General features: G+C 49.7%; 1 protein-coding gene across 4 annotated transcripts in view; it reads right to left on the reverse strand.

The window, feature by feature from the left end:
* PTPRN2 (protein tyrosine phosphatase receptor type N2) overlaps nucleotides 1-24,429 on the reverse strand; it is an 805,581-nt gene that overhangs the window by 701,829 nt on the left and 79,323 nt on the right. For all 4 annotated transcript variants that reach the window (XM_043590047.1, XM_043590044.1, XM_043590046.1 and 1 more), the window contains exon 2: nucleotides 16,427-16,477. In XM_043590047.1, coding sequence (XP_043445982.1) covers nucleotides 16,427-16,477 — 51 coding nt within the window. The remainder of the gene's footprint in view (nucleotides 1-16,426; nucleotides 16,478-24,429) is intronic.

Raw genomic sequence — 24,429 nt, forward strand, 5'->3', positions numbered from 1 at the left:
GTTGGACACTTGCCAACAACACCGCTGGCTTAACCACTGCAGTTCGGCCTAACAGTCTCCCATACGCTAAAAAAAAGTAAGTTTTTTTTTTAAAATATGATCTTTAGGACTCAAGTTTAGTATAAAATTTTGCTTTAATGATAGTTTTTGTGCTTTTCAAAGTGGCACAACCACTGATACACATTATTCATCCAGGCTCTTGGTTGTGGCTGAAAATATCAATAGCTTCTGATCCCTAACACTAACTTCCTGTCTCCACCAATGCTTCCAGCAAAATGAATCAAAATTAAATCGGGATTTAGCAGATTTCTCTAAATATTGCAGCAATTCTTGACTCCGAGTCTTAGTAAGGGAGAAGCAACTGTGAAAATATGTTAAAACCTTAAAACCATTCCTGCCACAAACCAGTGCCCATTCTCTGAACAGACCCTCCCTGGAACAAGCTGCTTCCATGTGTGGTCACCCCCGTGGCTGGCATGCATGAGCCCACCACTGGAATGGCACCCTGGAACTGAGCTGGCCCATGGGAGAGCAGGCAGGGGCCCCGCAATCAGATACAGATGCACACACCCATGTCATCTCTACTCCCGCAAGTGCTGCTGCAGAATGGGAAAAGGCAGGACATTCTGGATGGCTTTCTGATCACCATGGCAACTGGGCTCTGGGAGAGGAAGAAGAGGAGGAAAGGCCTCCCAGCTCTGTGCAGTGATGGCTTCATAAACTGCAAAGCACATTCCCCAGACATGGGCATCTGCGAAGAGCACGGTTATATACTCAGATATTCAGGTTGGCTTGAAAGCAGCTAATGAAATTGCCATCTTGGCTTCAAGAGATAGCCCGAGCCATCCGACCGTCTAACAGCTGACAGTTTCGATGTGGAAAAGAATGAGCTATTGCTTTAAATATCAATTTTTAAAATCAGGTTGGCTGCAAGTATCATAAAAACAAACTGTTTTTAGCATTTGAAAGAAAAAGAAAAAACTGCAAAGCAAAAACTATTCCAATACAAACCTATTAGCATTTCTTGGTTCTGATATAATCAAAGCTGCTTGGTTTGTCTCAATGAAGCACTGGACGATCCCGTACAATAGAACATCTCCTTCCTTCTATGCTGGTGGCATTCTTAGACACCAGGATCTAGAATGTGTAACACCAAAGTGACATCAGAGCATAGACAAATCAGCCAAGACTCGGGCCAGGAAGAAAGGCCAGGGTAGGTATGGGAGGCAGACACAGCTCCTCGGTCACCGTCTGCACAGAACACGGCAGTGTCACCCACTTACAGCTGACCATTCATCACAACAAACCCTGAACCAAATGGAAGAGGCACAGTGCACCAAGAGACTCCATACATGGAATTTGCTCATCCATCAAAAAGGGGCGCCTGGGTGGCTCAGTCGGTTAGGCGACCGACTCTTGGTTTTGGCTCAGGTCATGATCTCGCAGTTTTGTGAATTTGAGCCCCGCATTGGGCTCTGTGCTGGCGGTGTGGGGCCTGCTTGGGATTCTCTCTTCCTCTTTCTCTGCCCCTACCCCACTCACACTGTCTTTGTTTCTCTCAAAAATAAATAAACTTTTAAAAATTAAAAAAAATAACTGATTAAACTTTCAGAACAATGATGGGGAAGATGGATCCTGGACCCTGCAGAAAACACTATCTACAACTGGCATTTCTAGTTAACTTTCCCCCAAGAAACACGCTGAGTGGTTCTGGGTTTAGATATGCCATGGGAAACAGCAAATGAGTTTCATCGAGTACATAATTAATTGCCCCATCCCACCTTCAAAATTGTAGATTGGAGTTAATTCAATGAATTAGTATATGAATCCAGAAAGTGGGGACTAAAGGAAAAACATTATTTTAAGAGTGTCTCAGCAAATGTGCACATCCACTGTCCTCAAAGTCAGGAATCCATCTGGGAAATGGGGCAGTTCCTCTTGCATGCACTTCCACTGTGAGGAGAGGTGGACCTTCAAGATGGAGGTAAAAAGGCAAATCCACTGGGCAGGACGACATCTAAGAACAGTTAGGAAAGCAGGGTGCCGGGGCTCTGGGGAAAATGTGCTGCTTGGCTGGAGGAAGTGTCCTGTCAGAGAACGGTCCTAGAGAGAGGCCGGCTGAGCAAAGGCCAACCAGGTAGGATATTTAAACTGTACCCTATGCGGGCGCCTGGGTGGCTCAGTCGGTTGAGCCTCCGACTTTGGCTCAGGTCACGATCTCACCGTCTGTGGGTTCGAGCCCCGCATCGGGCTCTGTGCTGACAGCTCGGAGCCTGAAGCCTGCTTCGGATTCTGTGTCTCCCTCTCTCTCTGACCCTCCCCCATTCATGCTCTGTCTCTCTCTGTCTCAAAAATAAAAAATAAGCATTAAAAAAAATTTTTTTAATAAAATAAAAAATAAACTGGACCCTGTGGATGGGCAGCATCCTGAGGGCTTCACAGCAGGGCAATGGTGAGTGCAACACGAAGCTGCAGCAGGCCGCCTCTGTGCCCCTGGGAACGGGGCCAAGGAGCCATTCTAATATTAACGTGCAATTCCAAGGTACACTCAGCAGGGCCTATCTTGGTTCACTGTTAATTGACTCCAGCAGTGAGAACTAAAATACAGTCTAAGTGAGGGTCACGAGGCGGTCTGGCGGGGAAGAAGTCTGGGGATCAGAGACCTCAGAACCATAACATGCAGAAATACAACCTATAAGAGTCCACTTCCTTACCACCCTGACTTGAGGGGAGAGGCAGCATGCCCAGGTTCTGAACCTACCTTTATCACCCCTGGGATTTGTATTACCGTTTATTCAGAACAAATATACTCATGTTGTTTCCCCATCATCAATTGTTTTGGTTATAAAGTCACACCCAATATGACTAAATTGGGATCACATCAGTGATGTTGTATATGTGGGTGTGCACGGGTATGCACACACATGTCCGTGAGTGTGTGCATGTGCACAAATGGAGCTGAATCAGTTTTAATTCATCATTAAAGTGAAGGCTCAAAAGTGCATTTATTTCCTGTTAATACGCCAAATTAAACTTTGCTTCACACTGTTTAACTCAGTAATTAATTTCCATTCCCTCTTAAGTTTGATTAATTGGAATTTAGAGCGCAACAAGCCTCCTGGTCACGCCAAGTGATGTAATCCCACATCTCTGGGCTGTGGGTCTGCGTGTGGGGTGCTCGCTACCCCTCTGTGAGGACAAGGGGGCATGATCCTGCTCAGAGAGCAGCCCTGGACAATAAAAATTGTTTCAACAATTGATTCACCGAGCACAATACAAAGGGGGCGAGTGTGCTACTTGCCGGATCTTTCTCATGAGGAAGCACCTGGCACATTCTGTGCCTATGGGCATGGCAAACGGTCTGGCAGGGCACACCACTGGTAAGCACCAGTGCCTCTGGGTGTGGTGATGGCGGCAGAGTGAAGGGATGTGGAGGAAGTTCTTTGCCTTTGATTCTATGTTTCCAAAGTGTTCGATTTTAATGCGAATATGTCCGTGCACTATTTGTAGAATTTATTTTCGAAGCAACACATGATGAACAAGAAAAGCAGAGGAAGACCCCAGTGACTAACACTTTCTCTTTTTTTCCATATCCTATTCCTTTTTTTTTTTTTTTTTTAATTTACGTATTCTCAAGTTAGCTAACATACAATGTAGTCTTGGCTTCAGTAGATTCCTGTGATTCATCACATACATATAACACCCAGTGCCCATCACCTTAATGCCCATCACTCCTTTCCCAACCTCCCCAAGCCCCCACCCCCTTCAACCCTCAGTTTGTTTTCTGTATTTAAGAGTCTCATGATTAACACTTTAGTTTTTTATACAATTAGACTTGGTACCATCTTCTTTTATCAAAATAATTCCAAAGTGGGCTAGAGTAACAATAATGCTCTATTTCTCACACTACGTGGTGGGCTCACTGGTGTGTACTTTCTTACACTCACATTATTTGAGCATATTGAATATTATGTAGAAAGATTTTAGAACAAGAAAGACAATGTGCTCAAATGGAAGAATTTTAGAATGAGCTATGGTGTTATCTTTGGGGTAATTTTTTGTGCGTACTTTATTATTTATTTCCAGATCTTATAGGTTATAGTTAGGAAAAATAAAACTTTTTATTTTAAAAATCCATTTAATAGATGTGAGTAGAAGCAGTGAGAACTTATACACTATGACTTAGTACAAAATTATGCCTTCCTGTTCCTTCCTTGATCCCTAACAATTTCCTTCATTCTGCCAACTATTACTGATGATTTCTGCATATCAGGTTAACATCCTAGCCCCAGAATACAAGGACATTCCCCAATCTCAGGAGCTTATGAGGAGTGGGTGAGCAAGGGCACACACACTGCTGTTTAAGAAGAGAGGAGGAGCCGATTCTAAACCAACCAGGACTTCTGACAGAGGAGATTCTGGGTGTCACCACTGCAACATTCATGAAACGATATGTGTCAGCTAGAAAATTACAAACAGAAGACACATCTTTTATTTCTAATAAGTTTATTTTTTTACATGAGCTTCACACCATGACATCCTTGTCAAGCCCCCAGGAGTGCTTTAACCTGGTGGCATGTCTCTGGAAAACCAGGGCACTAGAAAGTTCCGGAGACCATCACCATGTAGCCTGAGAGATAATTTTGCTTTACATTTTATGGATAATATGTGTACGGTGGCTCCTAAAACATTTGGTTCTAATTTTCTACTCTCCAAACAGCCATTCAGCTTTACACCAACACACATAAGTGTCTGAGTTGTTAAATGTGCCAAATTTTCTATTAAGCAAAACGAAACAAACAAAATCTTTTTTTTCCCACGCAAAAATCTTTGAAATCTCAAAGTGTCCTTTCTACACGTTTCTCAAAATGTAAATAGATTTAATAGCTCTGGTACTGTGAACCGCAGAACCACTTACTGTCCACATACAACACTTGACGCTGTATCAGAAAGGGAGGATAGAATAGGTTTCAGCGTGTGGCACTGTCCCTCCCAGATCACAGACTTGTAGCACCTTGACCCACAGAAAACAGGGGCAGATACGGCCGCAGCCGCAGCACAGAAACCGTTTTGGACGAGGACTCGCCTTCGGGTCGCACATCAAATGAAAGCTCCCCGGGGAAAAAAAACATGAGCTTGGACAGGCAACCCTACTCTTCCCCTTCCCACCTCCACTCCTCAGGACTCAAAACAGACTCCAGCTCAGGTATAGAATACGGGAGGGCTGCCAGGAGGCACAGGCTGGCCCTGTAATGGGCAAGAAGAGTCACTTCTACCTATTTACACACTGCTCCCACGCCGCCCCCCTCCCCCAATAAGTGAAGCACACTCATCACACGCCTTCTCGGGCAGTCCCCCTTCCTGTGACTCCCCAAACTGTAACTACCAGAATCCATGCTTACACCAGTTTACAATCTGGTTACAAGATGTAGGTAGGGTCCCTAAGCAGGTTATAGAAGTGCCTTTCTGCGAAAAACACAGTCAGTTCCAAGTCCTGCCAGGTCAGCCTAGCCCTGACCAAGATCAGCTACTCCAACAGGGAGGGAGTGTGAGTGAGGGTTCACAACCTCCCATGTGCCAATCCTGGGGCAAGACAGAGGAAGTACCGGAAGGCAGCGAGGGAGTGAGGCCAGGCCGACAGGGAACAGGACAGGTGAGCGTCCAAGAGTACTTTGTGGGTGGGAACCTAATGGCAGAGGCAAGAAGGAGGGTGGCCAGGCAAAGAGTGGTCTGATTCCATAAATGGTCCCCATTCCACCAGCAATGCTCTCACAAATCCAGGGCACTCTCCTGAAGACAAGGAGCTGGGCTGACTCAGGGAAAGGCACAGGGAACAGCAGGAAAGGATCACTCATTCAATGGTTACCACTCATCTCCAAGATGTCGACTTCCACGTCAGAATGCAGATTGTCAGGAAATCAGTAAAGACTTCCTACATGCACATTATAACTAGCAGAAGAAAGGTAGTACTTGAAGACTCCTCAAAAATCTTCAATCCAGAAGAGAAGTTAAAACACAAACCTCAGGGCGCCTGGGTGTTTCAGTCAGTTAAGCGTCTGACTTGGGCTTAGGTCATGATCTCCCAGTCCCTGGGCTCAAGCCCCACGTGGGGCTCTGTGTTGACAGCTCAGGGCCTGGAGCCTGCTTCTGATTCTGTGTCTCCCTCTCTCTGCCCCTCCCCCTCTCACACTCTGTCTCTCTCTCTCAAAAATAAGCACTAAAAAATTAAAAAATTAAATAAAAAATATAAAACACAAACCTTGAAAAATACTCAAACATGGAGTGCCGTGAATAGGACAAACCATTTTTGGTGAGCAGTGGAAAGAAGGCAAGACCAGAGCACGAATGAGTGGGGAGGTGGGTAACTGGGGGAGGGGATGGGATCGGAGCAGTGCAGAGACGACAGAGAAATGAACAAGACAAAGGGAGGTCACCTTAAAGTAACCCTGAGGTTGGAGCCACCTGGTAAATGACCTCAAACGCTCATGCTGGCTTCAGGAGTCTAACCGCATTCCACGGGAAGAGGGGCAGTTGAAGGTCTCAGGCTAGCAGATGACAGCTGCAGGGTGAGAGCAGAAAGGAGAGCAAGGCCGGCCACCCAGTCAGAGGAGAATGAGGCGAACGAGGGGCACAGCCACAGTGGAATGGAAACCAGACCAACAGAAGACACTGCAGAGGAGAGCTGGCAGGAACAGGGGTTTCTGTGCACAAGGTCCCCCAAGACTGGGGCGCACAAACAAGAAGGATGACTTAGAAAAGCAAACTCAGGGGCGCCTGGGTGACGCAGTTGGTTAAGCGTCCGACTTCAGCCAGGTCACGATCTCGCGGTCCGGGAGTTCGAGCCCCGCGTCAGGCTCTGGGCTGATGGCTCAGAGCCTGGAGCCTGTTTCCGATTCTGTGTCTCCCTCTCTCTCTGCCCCTCCCCCGTTCATGCTCTGTCTCTCTCTGTCCCAAAAATAAATAAACGTTGGAAAAAAAAAAAAAAAAAGAAAAGCAAACTCAAATAATTCTGGCCATTCAAGAAAAAACTGGTAAGTGTTCCAGAAGCGCCATCTTAAGGGAAAGACATTACATCAATCTAGAACAGGTAATAGAAAAGAGAGTTTATGTGCAGCCATACAAGCAGCCTAACTATCAGGAAAACAGATTTCTAAATTCTGTTTTCAGTGGATTTGTGGATTGTTTTTTCAGCGGTCAAGTGTTTTCCTAAATGGAAAACAACCAAAATCAGATACTCTGCCCTAAAAATAAATTCCGAAAGGTGTAATAATCAACTACTTTTTACATATGTAAAGAAAAAACGAAAGCAGAATTATAAAGATTTGTTAAAGATGATGCTTATGTCGGGAAGTGAGATGTTCACTTTCATGCATGCCACGGGGGCACGAATTAAGGCCACGTTGCAGAAATTGGTTTTCCAGCACGTCACATGCCTCAAAAGTCCCACAGCCCATGCTCCACTAATCTGATTTGTAAGAATATTTTATAGGAAAGTAATACAAAATACTAAATAAAACTTCAAGCACAAAGCTCTTTTCTGTTATGATATTTATATTAACTTAAACAATAGTGAACATAACTTAAATATTTTAAAAAAGACAGAAATGCTTTTATAAGGTTATGTTATACTCACGTTTTGAACATCAGGGAGAGGTTAAAGAGGAAGTTTGCAAATGGTTTTAGGAGCGTCAGAAAATGCAGGCGGTTGAATGCTACCTGAAAACTCAAGACACATAGCTGCAGGTAGACTATGAAGACATTTGCACAAAATGGGGAGAGGAGAAAGCCACAGGCAGCACTGCTACACCATTAACAGAGACCACCGTGAGCGGTGCCTGCTATTTTCCGGCTATTTTCCATTTTTCACATCTCTGACATGAGCAGATGCCCATTAAAGGATGAGAAGTGAGAGAGGGAGACTAACAAGGCCCAAAAGGAGGAAGGGGAGGACACAAGTCCAGGAGAGGCACAAAAGTGTGGGGTGAGCCTCAGGAGAGGCACCGGAAGCTGAGCCTGTCAGAGCTGGGGCCCACCAACCGAGAGCACACGGGGGAAGAAGTGCAAGTTCATGTCCTCTGCTTGGAGAAGGTAGGAAAACAGAAAGAGGCGGTAAAACAGCAGCAAAATCACTCTGCCTGTTCTGCTCTCTGGCCAGTCGGCTAAGGCTAAATCACACTGTGATGACGGCTCAGTCGACCCGTGCCAACACCGGATTTTCCTGCAGGTCTGCAGGTCTGCTGCAAGGGATGGAGCCTTCCCTCTGGGACGAGGGGAGAGACGAGTCTCCTGAGACAACACAGGCTGTGGCAAAAGTAACAGCCATGTGTGTAGTGGCTGCACCACCAGCACTCACTGTTCACTCCCTACGGGGAACCACGGAAGGGCGCTCCTCCCTAGAGGGAACCACGGAAGGGCGCTCCTCCCTAGAGGGAACCACGGAAGGGCGCTCCTCCCTACAGGGGACCACGGAAAGGCGCTCCTCCCTAGAGGGGACCACGGAAGGGCGCTCCTCCCTACAGGGGACCACGGACAGACGCTCCTCCCTAGAGGGGACCACGGAAAGGCGCTCCTCCCTAGAGGGAACCACGGAAGGGCACTCCTCCCTAGAGGGAACCACGGAAGGGCGCTCCTCCCTAGAGGGGACCACGGAAGGGCACTCCTCCCTAGAGGGGACCACGGAAGGGCGCTCCTCCCTAGAGGGGACCACGGAAGGGCGCTCCTCCCTAGAGGGGACCACGGAAGGGCGCTCCTCCCTAGAGGGGACCACGGAAGGGCGCTCCTCCCTAGAGGGGACCACGGAAGGGCGCTCCTCCCTACAGGGGACCACGGAAAGGCGCTCCTCCCTAGAGGGAACCACGGAAGGGTGCTCCTCCCTAGAGGGGACCACAGAAGGGCGCTCCTCCCTACAGGGGACCACGGAAGGGCACTCCTCCCTAGAGGGAACCACGGAAGGGCGCTCCTCCCTAGAGGGGACCACGGAAGGGCGCTCCTCCCTAGAGGGGACCACGGAAGGGCACTCCTCCCTAGAGGGAACCACGGAAGGGCGCTCCTCCCTAGAGGGGACCACGGAAGGGCGCTCCTCCCTACAGGGGACCACGGAAGGGCACTCCTCCCTAGAGGGGACCACGGAAGGGCGCTCCTCCCTAGAGGGGACCACGGAAGGGCGCTCCTCCCTACAGGGGACCACGGAAGGGCGCTCCTCCCTAGAGGGAACCACGGAAGGGCGCTCCTCCCTAGAGGGGACCACGGAAGGGCGCTCCTCCCTAGAGGGGACCACGGAAGGGCGCTCCTCCCTAGAGGGGACCACGGAAGGGCGCTCCTCCCTAGAGGGGACCACGGAAGGGCGCTCCTCCCTAGAGGGGACCACGGAAGGGCGCTCCTCCCTACAGGGGACCACGGAAGGGCGCTCCTCCCTAGAGGGAACCACGGAAGGGCGCTCCTCCCTAGAGGGAACCACGGAAGGGCGCTCCTCCCTACAGGGAACCACGGAAGGGTGCTCCTCCCTAGAGGGGACCACGGAAGGGTGCTCCTCCCCCCAGCCGAAGCTCTACCGTGGCAGGAACACACCAGCTTCCCCAGGTCCCTTCTCCGTGGAAGGAGCGGATCGTCATTAAGAACTGAGGACACAGCAGGAGAACCACGCTTCCTGAAAGAAAATACTTCGCTGACCCCAGGCAAATGGGCTCCCAGAATACTTAAAACACAACACGGATTACAAATGCCCCACTATGTGGGCACACAACAAATTAGTATAACTTTCCCCCTGAGCTTCCGAAATTTGTCAAGGCAACAAGCGTCTCCCGGTGGGTCCAGTGCAGCCTGGGTCACTGAAAGCTGTCCTCTGCAATTAGAGGGTTACCCAAAAGTGAAGAGTTTTAGAATATTCAAATCCTAAATTTCTTCCTAGTTTCTTGAAGTCTCCTGATTTGCCTCATTTGCCTTCCTGGCCAGCTAGCTCAGTGAGGGCCCGCAGGGGAAACATACCTGATGAGTGAATGGATAAAAGAAAACATGAATAGCCACCAGTTGTCATTCCCACAACACCGGGAGTCTTCACAAGAGATGTCAGCCGCAGCCTTGAACACAGGCGCTGGCACACAACTCTCACACATTAACTCCCAAAAGCGTGCTTCCAGAATCGTCCAAGGAAAGCAAGTGAATGTCATCGGTGAAGATCAAAACCCACAAATGTGGCCTCTATACCTTGCTGATAAATGATCTTTTTTTTTCAATTTTTTTTTAATGTTTATTTTTGACAGAGAGAGACAGAGCATGAGTGGGGGAGGGGCAGAGAGAGGGAGACACAGAATCCGAAGCAGGCTCCAGGCTCTGAGCTGTCGGCACAGAGCCCGATGCGGGGCTCGAACTCACAGACCGCGAGATCATGCCCTGAGCCTAAGTCAGACGCTCAACTGCCTGAGCCACCCAGGTGCCCCAAAATGACCTTTAAAAGGCCACGTTCCTCAACATCTTTATCCGGAATTTCTAGCATCCTTGAAGCTGTGATTTATCCAGACAGAACTATCATCAAGTCTGCCTCCTCGGAGTCTGGAAGCACAGTCAGGATGAGCAAAGAACCACTACTTCAGTAACCCCACAGGGCTACCTCGTTACCCAGATAGCATGGTCAAAACAGGAGCACCACCTCCCAGAACAAGTAGTGAAGGGGCGCCTGGGGGGCTCAGTTGGTTGAGTGTCCAACGTCAGCTCAGGTCATGACCTCACTGTTCCTGAGTTTGGGCCCTGCGTCAGACTCTGTGCTGACAGTGCAGAACCTGCTTGGGATATTCTCTCTCTCTCTCTCTCTCTCTCTCTGTCTGCCCCTCCCCTGCTCACTCACTCTGTCTCTCTCTCAAAATAAACATAAAAAAACAAAAAAAGTAGTGAAAAGGGTTATCATGAAGCTGATTTTTAAAAAAAATTCTATGGAAACCCTGTTAAGCTCCCTGAAATGAGCCTTAGGAGCTGGGAGATCCTAAACACCAAGCGTGTCTTCCCAGTGAAGCAGCGCCTTCCCCACAGAGCCAGAGGCAGCCGGGTCTCCTCAGCCAGAAAACCTCCTTGGCCGGAGGCCTCGGCTGTCCGGTTCCCACAGAGGCCAGGGGCCCCAGGGTGTCCAGATCCCACAGGGCCCCAGGGGCCCCAGGGTGTCCAGATCCAACGGGGGCCCAGGGGTCTCAGGGTATCCAGATTCCACAGGGGTCAGGAGCCCTAGACTGTCCAGATCCCACAGGGGCCAGGAGCCCCAGGGTGTCCGGATCCCACAGAGGCCAGTGTCCAGATCCCACAGGGGCCAGGAGCCCCAGGGTGTCCAGATCCCACAGGCTTTCCCAGGCTCTCCGGGTGGTCACAACTCATATGGCATAGGTTTCACTGCTACTACCTCATCTCTTTTCAAATACACTGTACTTTTTCATCATCCCCCACTTGTCAAATTAAAGCTTCTTTTTTTTTTTTTTTTTTTTTTTTTTTGAGCAATAAAACAGAAGAGCTCAGTCTATCAGATTTTCCACAGCATGCTGGGCATCCCAGTAGATCATGACCTGCAGTTGACAGGCCCAGCTTGTGATCACTAAACACGAAAATGAAAATAAAAAACTGTTCTGAGCACTTCCAACAAAAATATTTATTTGGTCTGCTCCCTTCACACCTCAAGAAAGTCTCGGAAGGAAAAGAAGGACAGAAGGAAGGAGGGGAAGAGAAGATGGAGAGAAAGAGAAGAGGGAGGGAGGGAAGTTCCTTCACGTGCTCGTGGCTCAGAGCCCTGGCCCACTGAGGGCCAGCAGCAGCACCCCAGGAAGGGCCAACACGAGAAAGAAGCGGGGGTATACGGCCTGAGAACTGACCCCAGCTGACCTCTCCCCCAGATTCGGCCTCAGCCCCACTCTACACACAGTGGGGCCCACTGAGGCTCTTTGTCCACTGACAGATACTGTTTACTGGAGCTGGAACGCCGTCCTGGAGACGCGGGGTGCTGCCCCCTCCCCGCAGGGCCCCCCCGCCAAGCGTCAATCTCTGGATTTGCGGGGCTATTCTGTGTGCCGGTTCTTGTCCAGGTCCCTGCTCAGTACTACCCCACCCCACCTGAGACACCTGACATTCCTACCTCGAAGCTTCCATGTGAAGCCAGAACAGGGGTCTCATGCATCATCAGGGATACCCCCGTGGGAGCTGAGGGCCAGCACCTGACTTAGCAGGCCTGAACCTTTGAAAGGTCTGCCTTTCAAAATCAGCTCAGCAGACTCTGAAATGTCTTTATGACCTAAGTTTTATTACAAAAGTAACACAAGATTGCTTTTTTTAAAGATTGCTTTAATACATAAAGCAATACAAAGATCTTGAAACACAAGTTAATCTCCCCCATATATACCCTCCTCAAATTGCCCCTAGTTTCCCCAAAAGACACATTCTTCCTTCTGGTCATCTGCTGGGGGTGGGAGGGGGGGAGCACTCCCAGAAAACAGAATCATATCATAACCACTACCCTGCAACTTACTTTTTCTATTTATCACGCAAGGGACATTTTTCCTGGTCAGGAAACAGACAGACACTTAACTCATTTTTTAAGTATCTATGTAATATTCCATACTATAGACCCAGTGTAAGTTATGAAACTTCCCATATCAGTGGATTTACAGGTATTACAGGTTTTGCCAGTATAAATACTGTGCCATACCCTCGCTTTTATATACGTGAATCCCCAAAACAAATCAAGTTATCAGTATATTTTTCATATAATAGATATTGACAGATTAAATTCCAAAAGACTGTAACCAACTCATGTGCTTACTAGCAAAGTGCATCTGGGCCCATCTCCCTGAGCCCTCACCAGTGCCGGGTATCATTCATCATGTGAATGTTTGGCAATCTGCAGGTAAGCTTTATATTCACATTTCCCTTAAGTAGTACTGAGGGTAAACACATTTTCATACAGTAAGTGGGCCATTTTCCTTCCTCCTCTGCAAACTACTATTCACATCTTTGCCTGTTTTCCTATTCAATCTTTGCCTTTTTCTTATAGGGTGTAGGGGCTCTTCATAATTCAGAATAAGAACCTCCGGTCCACTGACATGTTGCTAAATGAATGGTTCTCCCAGTTTGGTTACCTTGTTTTTAATTGTGATGTTAAATAACATGACTAATAACATAAAATGTGGCATCGAAACCATTTCTAAGTGCACAGTTCCACAACACTGAGCATGTTCACACTGTTGTGCAACCATCACCACTATCATCTCCAGAACTTTCCATCTTCCCAAACTGAAACTCTGTCCCCATTAGACCCTAACTCCCCATCCCCCTTCCCCGGCGCCCAGCGCCTACCCTCTCCTCTCTGTCTCTATGGATCTGGCGGCTCCAGGGACCTCACAGAAGTAGAATCACAGGGCAGTTGTCCTTCTGTGACTGGCTTTGCTCACATAATCAGCATCATGTCCTTCGGGTTCGGCCATCCTGTAGCAGGTGTCGGGATTTCCCTCCTTTCCAAGGCGGAATGATTCTCCGTTGTACATCTATACTACATTTGCTCATCCATCCATCTGGCGATGGACATTTGGGTCGTTTCTACCACCTGACTTATGTGAATGAGGCTGCCGTGAACACGGGTGTGCAAATATCTGTTTGAGTCCCTGCTTTCCATTCTTTGGGGTATTCTTTTGAGATTGCTAGATCATATGGTAAGTCTGTGTTTAATTTTTTGAGGAGCCTGGCAGCTGCACCATTGTACACTCCCACCAATGATGCCCTAGGGGTCCATTTCCCCACATCCTCACCAACACTTGATATTTTCTGCTTTTGTTTTTTTACAGTAGCCGTCTTCAGATGTGTGAGCTGGTAAGTATGTTTATCTTTTGACATTTTTTTTAATGTTTATTTATTTTTGACAGAGAGAGAGAGAGAGAGAGAGAGAGCATGAGCAGGGGAGGGGCCGAGAGAGAGAGGGAGACACAGAATCCGAAGCAGGCTCCAGGCTCTGAGCTGCCAGCACAGAGCCCGATGCGGGGCTCGAACTCACGGACCATGAGATCATGACCCGAGCTGAGGTCGGACTCTCAACCGACTGAGCCACCCAGGAGCCCCATTGACTTTCTTTATAAAGTACATTATCCCACGCAAAAATTTTAATTTTAATTGTGATTTCAAAGATCTATTGGACACTTTGAAAATATCTATAAGGTTAATAGGTATATATATTTCTCTCTCCATTCTAAGAAAAGGAAAGGGAGGGGAAAGAAAAGAGAAGAAACCTGTGTCTGACCACAGAACATTCTAGACTCCCCAAAGGGGCCGTCCCTCTGTATCCTTACAGGGCTGCTGGGCCACGCCTCCTTGCCCCACTCGCCTGTAGGGCGAATGAAGTGGCAACCGCAGACCCAGACAGTATGTTTTCTTTACTAACTCCCCATCAGCTACTCATAGCACACAATTTTGTGAGATTGGATGATGCCTGCTTTGCCATTTCGTAGACTTTAGCTGTATTAGAAAAAATATCAAATATTGTCTGTCTCCATAAATCAAAGCCTGCATATATATTTACATTTAAATTGCTTTCTTTTTCCAAAGAACTCAAAGCTGTTATCTTACATAATGTTAATATGAGTCCCTGCCAGGAAGGCAAGTTGAGGTTAGGGAAGGAAAACCCCCACGACAGTTATGATTCCAGGCCTGCTTTTTGTCAAGGACAAAGGAGAGTGAACGAAACTATAGTTTCCATTGTGCTGCTGCCGCTTACATCCCCAATTTAATTAAACGTGCACATAGCTATTTTCTTTACAGTCAAACTTCACTGAAGGCAGGTGACACATTTTTACAAGTAAGATTATTTTTTAAAATCTGCTTCCTGGGGCACCCGCGTGGCTCAGTTGGTTAAGCGTCCGACTTCAGCTCAGGTCATGATCTCACAGCTTGTGAGTTTGAGCCCTGCGTTGGGCTCTGTGCTGACAGCTCAGAACCTGGAGCCTGCTTTGGATTCTGTGTCTCCCTCTTCCTCTGCCCTTCTCCCGCTCATGCTCTGACTCTCTCTCTCAAAAATACGTAAATGTTAAAAAAAAAAAAAAAAAAAACCTGCTTCCAAATAAAAGCTTCACGGGGTACAATCACAAGCAGCCTGGGAGGGGAGGGCAAGGGAGAGGCCTGACTGTGTATAAGAGTTGGAGGCGCTCAAGCTGGCAGGGCCACACGGCTGAACACTCTACATCCTGCCATCATGGAGGTTCTAATGTACTCTCCCCCAGCCTAAGTCACCATTATCACAGTCTGCATAGAACTTCCCCCAATCCCCGAAAACACACACACACAAAACAAACTATCCGGGGTTGTCAGCAATTTGTCCCCATGGCACATGAGCTAGCAGGACACAAGTATGATTGTTCCCAGCCCTGAAATCCCAGGTCTGGTCCACAGCACTGTTCACTCCAAGGGACACTCAAAGCACCTGGTTTTTGACTTTCAGACCCTCAAATGTGTCCCGTGTGGGCCCAGCAAGGACCAACTGAGCTCAGGGGTGGTCAGGCACAAGGCACCTTTTACTCGTGGAGGGCTTCCAGGGTCTAGGTCCTCTGTGAGCCAGGTTCCACCCGCAGACACCCGCGTTTGCACAGACAACAGGGGCAGTCAGAGACGTCTGTGGCAGGCTCCAGGCAAGAACAAAATCCACACCCAAAACACACTCCCTGAACTACCTGGAGAGACCAGGAGCAGTAGGAAAACAGGCGCGCCCCTCACATGGGTCCTCCCACAGCTACCCGGGCCCACCTGCAGACTCCGTGTGGCTTCAGGAGAAGCAGTACAGGGCAAAGCCCCTGTGCAGGTGTTGTACCCTAACCCCTCCCTTAGTGTTTGAAGGCCACGACCCAATGGCACACTGCCCCAGATCTGCTGCCATCACACAGCACACAGGTCTCTCCTGAGCAGGGCAGATGTGGTGGAGGGAAGCTCATGTTCCCACCCCCTCCAGACCCAGCCACTGGCAGGGCTCAGAGCTCTACCCGAAAACACAAAGCACCAGACATCTCTTCTCTTCCCGATGAGAACAAAACAGGTGGTCTAAAGGATCAACGGCTTCCTGCTGATGGAGCAAAACTAGGCTGAGGGATGTGGCAGTTCCAGCCGGAGTCGGGGCACCCGATTCCATCACCTACTCTTGTAAAGCTGCTGGTGAGCAGCCGTAAATCCTGGGTACAGATGCAGATGTAGACGCAGACACACACACGTGCATATAACCAATGTGTTCCATTTCCGTTAGGTTTCCATTAACTTTTTAATCACGCCCAGAGAAGTTTCAGCTCCACAACTCTCTTCGCGAGCATCAAAGAAAATGAACCTCACCCAGAATGTTCCCTCCACATGGTGAGCCCCATCCGCGGTTAGCAGGGTAGAGGCAAGCCCACACCCACAGCTGCATGTCGGCTGGGACTCGCGCACTTACCATTCACGCAGGTCTCAGACGGTCTGCAGAGGCCATCCTCGAACAAACAGCCTGGGGAGGAAAGACAAAAGAGAAATGAGTCAGCGCTACAAAGAACAGTGCGGCTATCCAGGGCCATTACATCCACCGACTCCCGAGTCTCGAAGAAACGACGCGGACACACGCAGGCTCTTTGGATCTGACTTTGCTGAGATAATGCAGATGCTGGAAAGCAGCAGGATACACAAAAGAGAACGGCAGGTTAGGAAGAGGTTATTAACTATGAGGGGATCCGCCCCCTGGGTCACTGTACAGTCTCTGATTGTTAATTTGCTCACTGGGGAACTGCTGTAAAATCCACAGAGTTGAAGCATTCCCTGAAACAAATACGGGTTGAGGAAGGCACAAAAACAGGACTGGAGAAGCTACGAAAGCAGCTTCTGTTCTAGAAGCAGAGGAGCAGCATCTAACAGGGGACAGCGCTGCCATGAATTCACAAGAATAAGCAGTTTCACTGTGCCCTCACGACAATTCAAGAGAGAGATATTACAGTCCCCGCGCTCCCTGGGCGAAGCCCACAGGCAGGCCCGGAGCACAAACCCAGGGAGATGCCCCTCAGTCAGCCACCTGGGCCTCAACTCAAAGCAAAGGGTCTGCTTTCCTGAAGCAACATATAATCTCATGACAAATATCACGTCCTGTCTTTGTCTGGTTGGAACACACATCGCTGCCCGCTTCATCCACGAACTGACCGCGTGCTGCTGTCTATCTGTTACTGCACCCCTGTTCCCCACTCCCCCTGGCTCTGCCCCCCGGGGCCTCTCGTTCACAGGCTCTCCCCACTGAGTACCCGCAGCAGGCCCTGTGAGGTGGGAGAGGTACAACAGCCTGGAAGGAAAACTGCCAAGAACCATCCAAAAGACGGTTAGCCAGCACTGAGAGTTAGCGAGACCTGCATCCAATCTTGTTGCCCCAGAAGTAGTGACCCTGAGAAAGGCAACGGGCCCATCCAGTCTCGGTCTCATGAGGACAATCAGGCTGCCTGATCTTTAAGACTCAAGTCCAGCCACCCAGGAGATGGTCTCTGGCGGAAGAACAGATGCAAACCACCCAGGGTCTCTCAAGGAGCCCGGGCAGTCCGGTCGCCCCTCCCACTGCCCCAGATGCTCAGAGGGCCACATGCTCCCTTCTCTGTGCCCAGGACCATCCCAGCGCATTGCCAGTGCCACAGAAGACCGTGGAGGAGCAGCCCCATGCTCAGGCCCACCACTCACTCACATTAACAACCCTGTTTGTCACATGGAACTTGCAGATGACAGACTGTGAGGAAAGGCAGCAGGAAGAAGCCTTTCCCCACTTCCTGTGCTGCTCTAATCACAGCTGACAATTAGACTCGATTGGAAGGAGAAACGCACCGCAGTTAACACTGGAATCTTGACCCTCAACAACCTGCTATCTGCGTGTGCCTCGTTCCATCCTTTACAGGGAACTGGTTAAAAAATGCAGCGGAGAGACTTCCACCAGCAGTATTTCAAGTTGTTTATCAGCAGAGCTGCAAGCGTTACGCATACTCCACCCCACCATGCAATATGCTAATTTATTTGTGTTGTTATCTGCTCTAAAATTAAGAAAGGCCATATTTCATTTTAAGTGTCAGCCACCTACTAACACTAATTACGACCATAAATCGTAGAAAGAAAAAGACATCTGTGTGAGACACTTGGCCCCGCCCCGTGCTCTCCATCCGACACACTTCCTCCTCCAGCGGCACCCACCTCCCTCTCCCTTGGCAGGCTGGGCACGGCTCCAAAGTCGATTTGTTCACACAGCAATCTCACAGTCGAGCTGGTGAATGGCCTCAAGACCAGGGGCGACTCCAAAGCCAGGCAGTTAAACCCGTGAAGCAGGCCCGTGAAGCGGTCCATCTGGGTGCCCAGAGCTTACAGCCAGAATTGCTCAGCTTTGATGGTGGTATCCCCCCTCTCCATGAAAACAAAGGCGGCATTTCCAAAATGCTCAAACTGCTCCCTTGGCTGACCACCCAGAGACCAGCTGTGAAGGTGGGAACACCCCTTATGCATCTATCCACAGATTTCCCTCCAGCTTCAGAACACACACGCACGCTGACAGATACACACAGGCAGACACATCACACACACTCACAATACACTCACAGATGTGCATACCAAATCTTTCTGGTCCTAATTCTGCTTCCCCTTTATTTTCTCAGAATACTGCGCAAGATTGCGTCACCACCTTGAGGCCTCTTTTTCTTTGCCTATTCAAACAGAAAAAGATCCAGCCATTCTGCAGAGCCAGGCCAGCTCTGCCTCCCCTCATTCCTGAGACATTTAGAAAGGGTTTTGTATTTTGTGGTGGAAAGAGCCCACACGAGCAGGATTCCCACGCCCTGGCCGGTTCACTGCCGACCCACAGCTGCACGAATCCCCAGTGCGGCCCTTCCACTCGGAGGGTGTCCCCTCCAGACTGGGATGCTGCTGTAGAGGGGAGAGTGGCCTGAAAATCGAAGGCCCCAGCCCAGCCACACCCACCCACAGTATTCCGCCCACCCACACGCAAGCTGACTACCCTCCAGGGTCTGCTCTTTCCCAAGCTCCCTCCCTCCCACGGGTGTTTGCAGAGGCACTGAGATGGATGCCAGTGCACACTAGCAGAATAGGAGAGGTTCTGTGACCGAACGTAAGAAAAAGAAAAAAGTAAAACGAATTCTCTCACCAAACAATAAAACAGGTTCTCTCTCAGATGGACCATATGAACAGGAGCAGTGACTGTATCTTGTACAAAGCCACTGGAACATGCTTAGAACCCAAGTATTCTCAGGAAATCTTAACACTGAGAGCTGATGGGGAGCCTGGGTGGCTCAGCTGGTTAAGCGTCCAACTTTGGCTCAGGTCATGATCTCACGGTCTGTGAGTTCGAGCCCCACATCAGGCTCTGTGCTGACAGCTCAGAGCCCGGAGCCTGCTTCGGATCCTGTGTCTCCTTCTCTCTCTACCCCTCCCTGCTCGCACTCTGTCTCTCTCTCTCTCTCTCTCTCTCTCTCTCTCTCTCTCAAAAATAAATAAACATTAAAAAATTTTTTTTTAAAACTGAGAGCTGATAATGCTACTAAGCCAAGAAAGATTTAGTATGACAGCCAAATAAAATGATGACAAACTCCAGCTGGCATGCGAATTCTACTCAAATGCACGTTAATAACTAGTATAACAAGTACATTATCTCTTCGCAAAGGCAATCTTTCACAAATACGAAGTCTTCTCATACATAGTTCTCTTACTTGATCACCCCCCCTTCTCACTGAGCACTCCCAAAGCAAACAACAATACAACGTAATGACTCTCCCAGTTGCCTACTGCAATGCCTACTCCCATTTGGCAAAAAAAGGAAACCCGGACTCGAGAAGGTTAAGAATATGCCCACAGTCTGACTCAAAGCCTGGTCTGTCTCCCCCCCACACACGTGCTTTCTCCACTACTGCGAGCTGTTCCAAGTATGAGGGGTGGGTTTGTGTCCACACGAGCGTTCACCGGGGCAGACACAGGCACATCACACCACTGGGACCTTACTTGGCGGAGCCCTCTGTCCAGATCCCAGCCCGCAACTCTCATTCCTTCTCCCACCTCCACCTGCAACCTTTGCTCTTCTGTGGGCCTGGAACACACCCAAGGAAAGAAAAAGGCAAATCTTTGCCAGTACGTGGCCAGTGACCGCACACACGTGCACCCTTGGCGGAAGGAGAGCCCCTGCTCCTGCTCACTGCTTCTCCCTTTACCGTATAGCTCCTCCTAAGGCAGTACCACTGGGCTCCTGCTTGCCCGTGGCTCTGCTCCTGGCCTCCACACCCTGTCTCAGCTCCCCGGAGCTTTGCAGAGCAGCTCCCACCCCGGCAGGAGGCGATGGGAGGCCTCACAGAGCAGGCAGATGGTGACACCCGGACTCAGGTGCCTTCAGCCACATGCGGAAACGAAGGGTACGGGCAAAGCGTGTCTGTCCCGGGGCCCATCCTGCCAACAATTACCAGGAGCACCACCCCAGAGGTAGTCAACCTGAGGCGTGTCTCAGAGCAGACACTGAAGTAGATAAACAGTGGCAGACAGGTCCAGGCACAGGGCACACCCCCTGGCTGCACCTCAGGGGTTCCCAGGAGTGGACAGACATCATTTATTTTGTTGGTTTTTGATTCTGGTCTTGATTTGGTGTATACATTGTTTGTTCTCCACTAACCCAGCCCATTTTCTCTGGGAGCTGATTCTTGGCTCTCAGACATCTAAATAGCAATAATCTAAAAGCTGCAAGATGGTGCGTGTGTGTGGTGATTTGTACAGGAAGGCTCATGTTTAAGCCAAGGTCAGCCATCGGAACCAGGCAATGAACAGATCTGACTATCTCACTGCAGCGGGAAAGCCTTCCCAGCTGCAGCACCGGAAGGATATTGGGTGACCCTTTGTGGCAGGTTCTGGGCTGCAGTCTCCACCACAGCAGATGCCAGGTGAGGGAGGACAGCTCTCGGTTCACAGTGGTCCCCAGTAAAACCTCAGACCTGGAGATGGGCACAAACACCCTTTTTCAGCTCCATTTCACTCCCCACAGGTGGACTTTCACAGTTTCTATTCTTTCTGTTCCTGTTCGTCCTCTGCCAGGAGTCCCCAGCTCCCCCAAGAGTCCCTGGAGCACAGCACTCAGTAAATTGGGTGATTTAATGCATGAAGAATCACTTCGGGGCGTGCAGGGCTAAGAAACCGAATACAAACTCTCCACTGCCCCAGCTCCCAACTGTGAGGAGTCCACACCTCAGCAACATTCTCTTGGTTCAAATACTCCTCGTACTGGAAAAGTGGCATGAAAACACAGTGAACGGCTACAGGTATTTGGTAATCAATATATTCACCCTCATTAAGTGAAGGCAGAGCGCCCCGAGAGCATGCAGGGAGGCACTGTGCCCTGTCCTGGACCAGGGCCTGGCGGGCCTGGCCCACTCGCTAGGCAGCAGGAGGTGTCCTCCCACGAGCAGACAGAGGTCCAGGGGAGTGGCAGCTGGGTGCACACATACGGTGGCAGTTCTCTCTCCTCCACCGTGACCTCCGGAATCTCCAGGTCAGAAGGGCAGCCCTTCCAAAAGCAACAGGAGCAGGTGCTGGGCTGGTCTCTGCTGAGGCAGGGGGAGCACAGGCTCCGGTGAGCTGCAGGTGGAGGTTTAGGGCAGCCTCACCCCTGCCCCTGACAGCTGCAGGGGAGAAAGCAAGTTCTGAATAAGGTGTCAAACCAATTTCACAGAAGCCTATAAAGCCCAGGTGATGTGAGCTGGCACCTGACAGTGTGAAACGGAGTATCAGCTGGTGCCAGGCAAAGTCTGAGATAAAGGTCACCTGGACACCGGGACCCAGGGTCTAAGCCGTCACCTGCTGTCTCTACCAAGCATGTGTCTTCTTTGAAACCCATCAGCCACTGACCGCACTCACTCACTCACTGTAGTCACTGAGCAGTTATTCGTCAGAGGCCCCTATTTTACGGCCGGCAGCAGGTAAACCATCAATAGAAACAGCCTTCTTTAGGTTTCCCACTCACACCCCGGTCGGCATAGCAACAGCCTGAGTCATGTAAATGCCAAGAAGCAGTCTCAGGAAAGACACTCAAGTCCTCACAGCTGCCTCTGGGAAGGTGTTTCATACTTCAGTACCACCTTTTTAAAAGAAACATACACAGACTTCATAACTTCAAAAATATAAGGCAGGGACTAAGTCAGTGGAGCATTCAACTGTTGATCTCTGGGTCACGAGTTTGAGCCTCATGTTAGGGGTAGAATTTAAATATACATTTATAATAGCAAAGTTAAATAATATAAACCTTACTTTCTTTTCCCGGCTAACTTGCACTAGAAGCCTCACCAGACACCCACACTGACCACTGTGCCCAATGTGCTGCAGGGCTCACTGCCCGCATCCCCCACAGAACCCCACGTGCTCTGTTTTTTGTTCCTGACTTTGTGTACCTGTCCTGGCTTGTCCAGGCCTTTAGAAAAGAGCAATTGTGCCTTGAGCCCCATGAGCCCCCAGTCACTGTGTCTAGTGGAGCCTTTCAATAATCTTAATCAATTTCATTTCAGTGCCAGAATTTATCAAAACAGTGATTCTCACCAAAGCCATTTTATCAGTCTCTCCCAGGTAGAAAACAGTAAGGACTGTGAAAACATGAGGTTCTGGGGAATTACATTAAATTATACTCTTTTAGAAACGGCATTAGCAAAGAAAAGTAAGGTGTAAGATTTGAAGAAATATTCTTTTTAAAAGTCATCCTCATTTTTTTTTTCAACGTTTATTTATTTTTGGGACAGAGAGAGACAGAGCATGAACGGGGGAGGGGCAGAGAGAGAGGGAGACACAGAATCGGAAACAGGCTCCAGGCTCTGAGCCATCAGCCCAGAGCCCGACGCGGGGCTCGAACTCACGGACCGCGAGATCGTGACCTGGCTGAAGTCGGACGCTTAACCGACTGCGCCACCCAGGCGCCCCAAAAGTCATCCTCATTTTTAACATCCATCCAGAGTGAGGAAGTATTGGCCTGGCTCTACCCCATGGTGGACGCACAGCCTTGGCAAAGCCTCTCTGGCTCAGTTGTCTCAGCTGCGAATGGGGGGGTGGGGGGGTGGGGAGTTCCCTGCACCCAGCAGGTGTGAAGATAAAGTGCCCATAGTCCCTGGCACAGGGTCCTGCTGTCACTGCTCCCAACATCACCATGCCATGGGCACAGACCCACATAACCACAAATTCCCTACTCCCACGGTAGTTTTCCTGAACATTTCTATCACATCAAAAGCAAAAATGCATTTAATCAGATGGAGTATCCAAGCATGGATAGAAAACCTTTTCCACATTAAGAACTGCTTCTTTTGGAATAGACCCTGAACAACAAGCAAGAGAACAAAAAGCCTCAGACCAGAGACTGGGATGCTGTGCACTTCTAGGAGCTGTGCACTTCTGGGAGCAGGAAGCAGCCCTGAAACCAGCGCTCAGACACCCCTCATCTCAGCAACCTGCACTGAAGTCACAATATCTTGTCTCCTTCCCCCAAGATCCCAGATTAAAGCTGTGGTCCTGATTCCAAAGACCAAAGAGAAAGAGAGAGGAGGGGGAGAGGAAGGGAAGGTGGGGAGGAGGAGGGAGAGGGAATGAGAAGGGAACAGGAAGGCGGCACTGTGATGTCCCTCCCAAAGCATCTAGAGGTTTGGGGCTTTCAGGGTAGGAGGGCTTCTACCCACCATGTTCATCCCAGTGCTGTCTGGGTGCAGAAACCACAATCCAGGATGCTGGTGATCCCACTGAGAGGAAGAAGACAGTCTCCAGAGCCAAAGAGCACATGGGGGTCTGAGACCAAAGCCACTCACAACTGGTGTGTATTACCCAGGGCACTATGGCCTTACAGTCAACTGCCCAGGAGTAACTGAGAGCTGAAATCTGTTCTACTGTAGGCTTCACAGGCACTGCCTGCTGCAAACCTTCAGGGTAACTTCTCTCACCTCATTCTGTGGGACAGGGTGGCTGCAGGCTCAGTGCCCCTCCACATCCATGCTTCCTTCCCAGCGGGGGACACAGCGAGAAACCCACACAAACACAGGCAAGCTGGTGCCTGTCAGTGAGGCGGGCTCCGGGGACCAACACAAATCACCAGGTCATGAGAACTGGTCCTCCCTAGTCCAGCTCCCCACAACTTTGCTTGGTTAACTCTGTCCCTGAAGGTGACATCTACATTCATCAGGGGCTGAAAAGGCCACAGTCTGCCACACATCTTTTGTTTCTGCAAACAAAGTTCTTGTCTGGCCCACTGGGCCACTATCTTGAGGCAGTTCCTGCTGGCCCACCTATCCACAAAATCAGCTTCTCCGAGAGGTTGGTTAAGCATCCAACTCTCAGTTTCAGCTCAGGTCATGATCTCACGGTTCGTGAGTTTGAGCCCTGTATTGGGCTCTCGTTGCCAGCGTAAAGCCTGGATTCTCTCTCTCCCTCTCT

The sequence above is a fragment of the Prionailurus bengalensis genome, chromosome A2, assembly GCF_016509475.1.
Source record: "Prionailurus bengalensis isolate Pbe53 chromosome A2, Fcat_Pben_1.1_paternal_pri, whole genome shotgun sequence".
Lineage (NCBI taxonomy): Eukaryota > Metazoa > Chordata > Mammalia > Carnivora > Felidae > Prionailurus > Prionailurus bengalensis.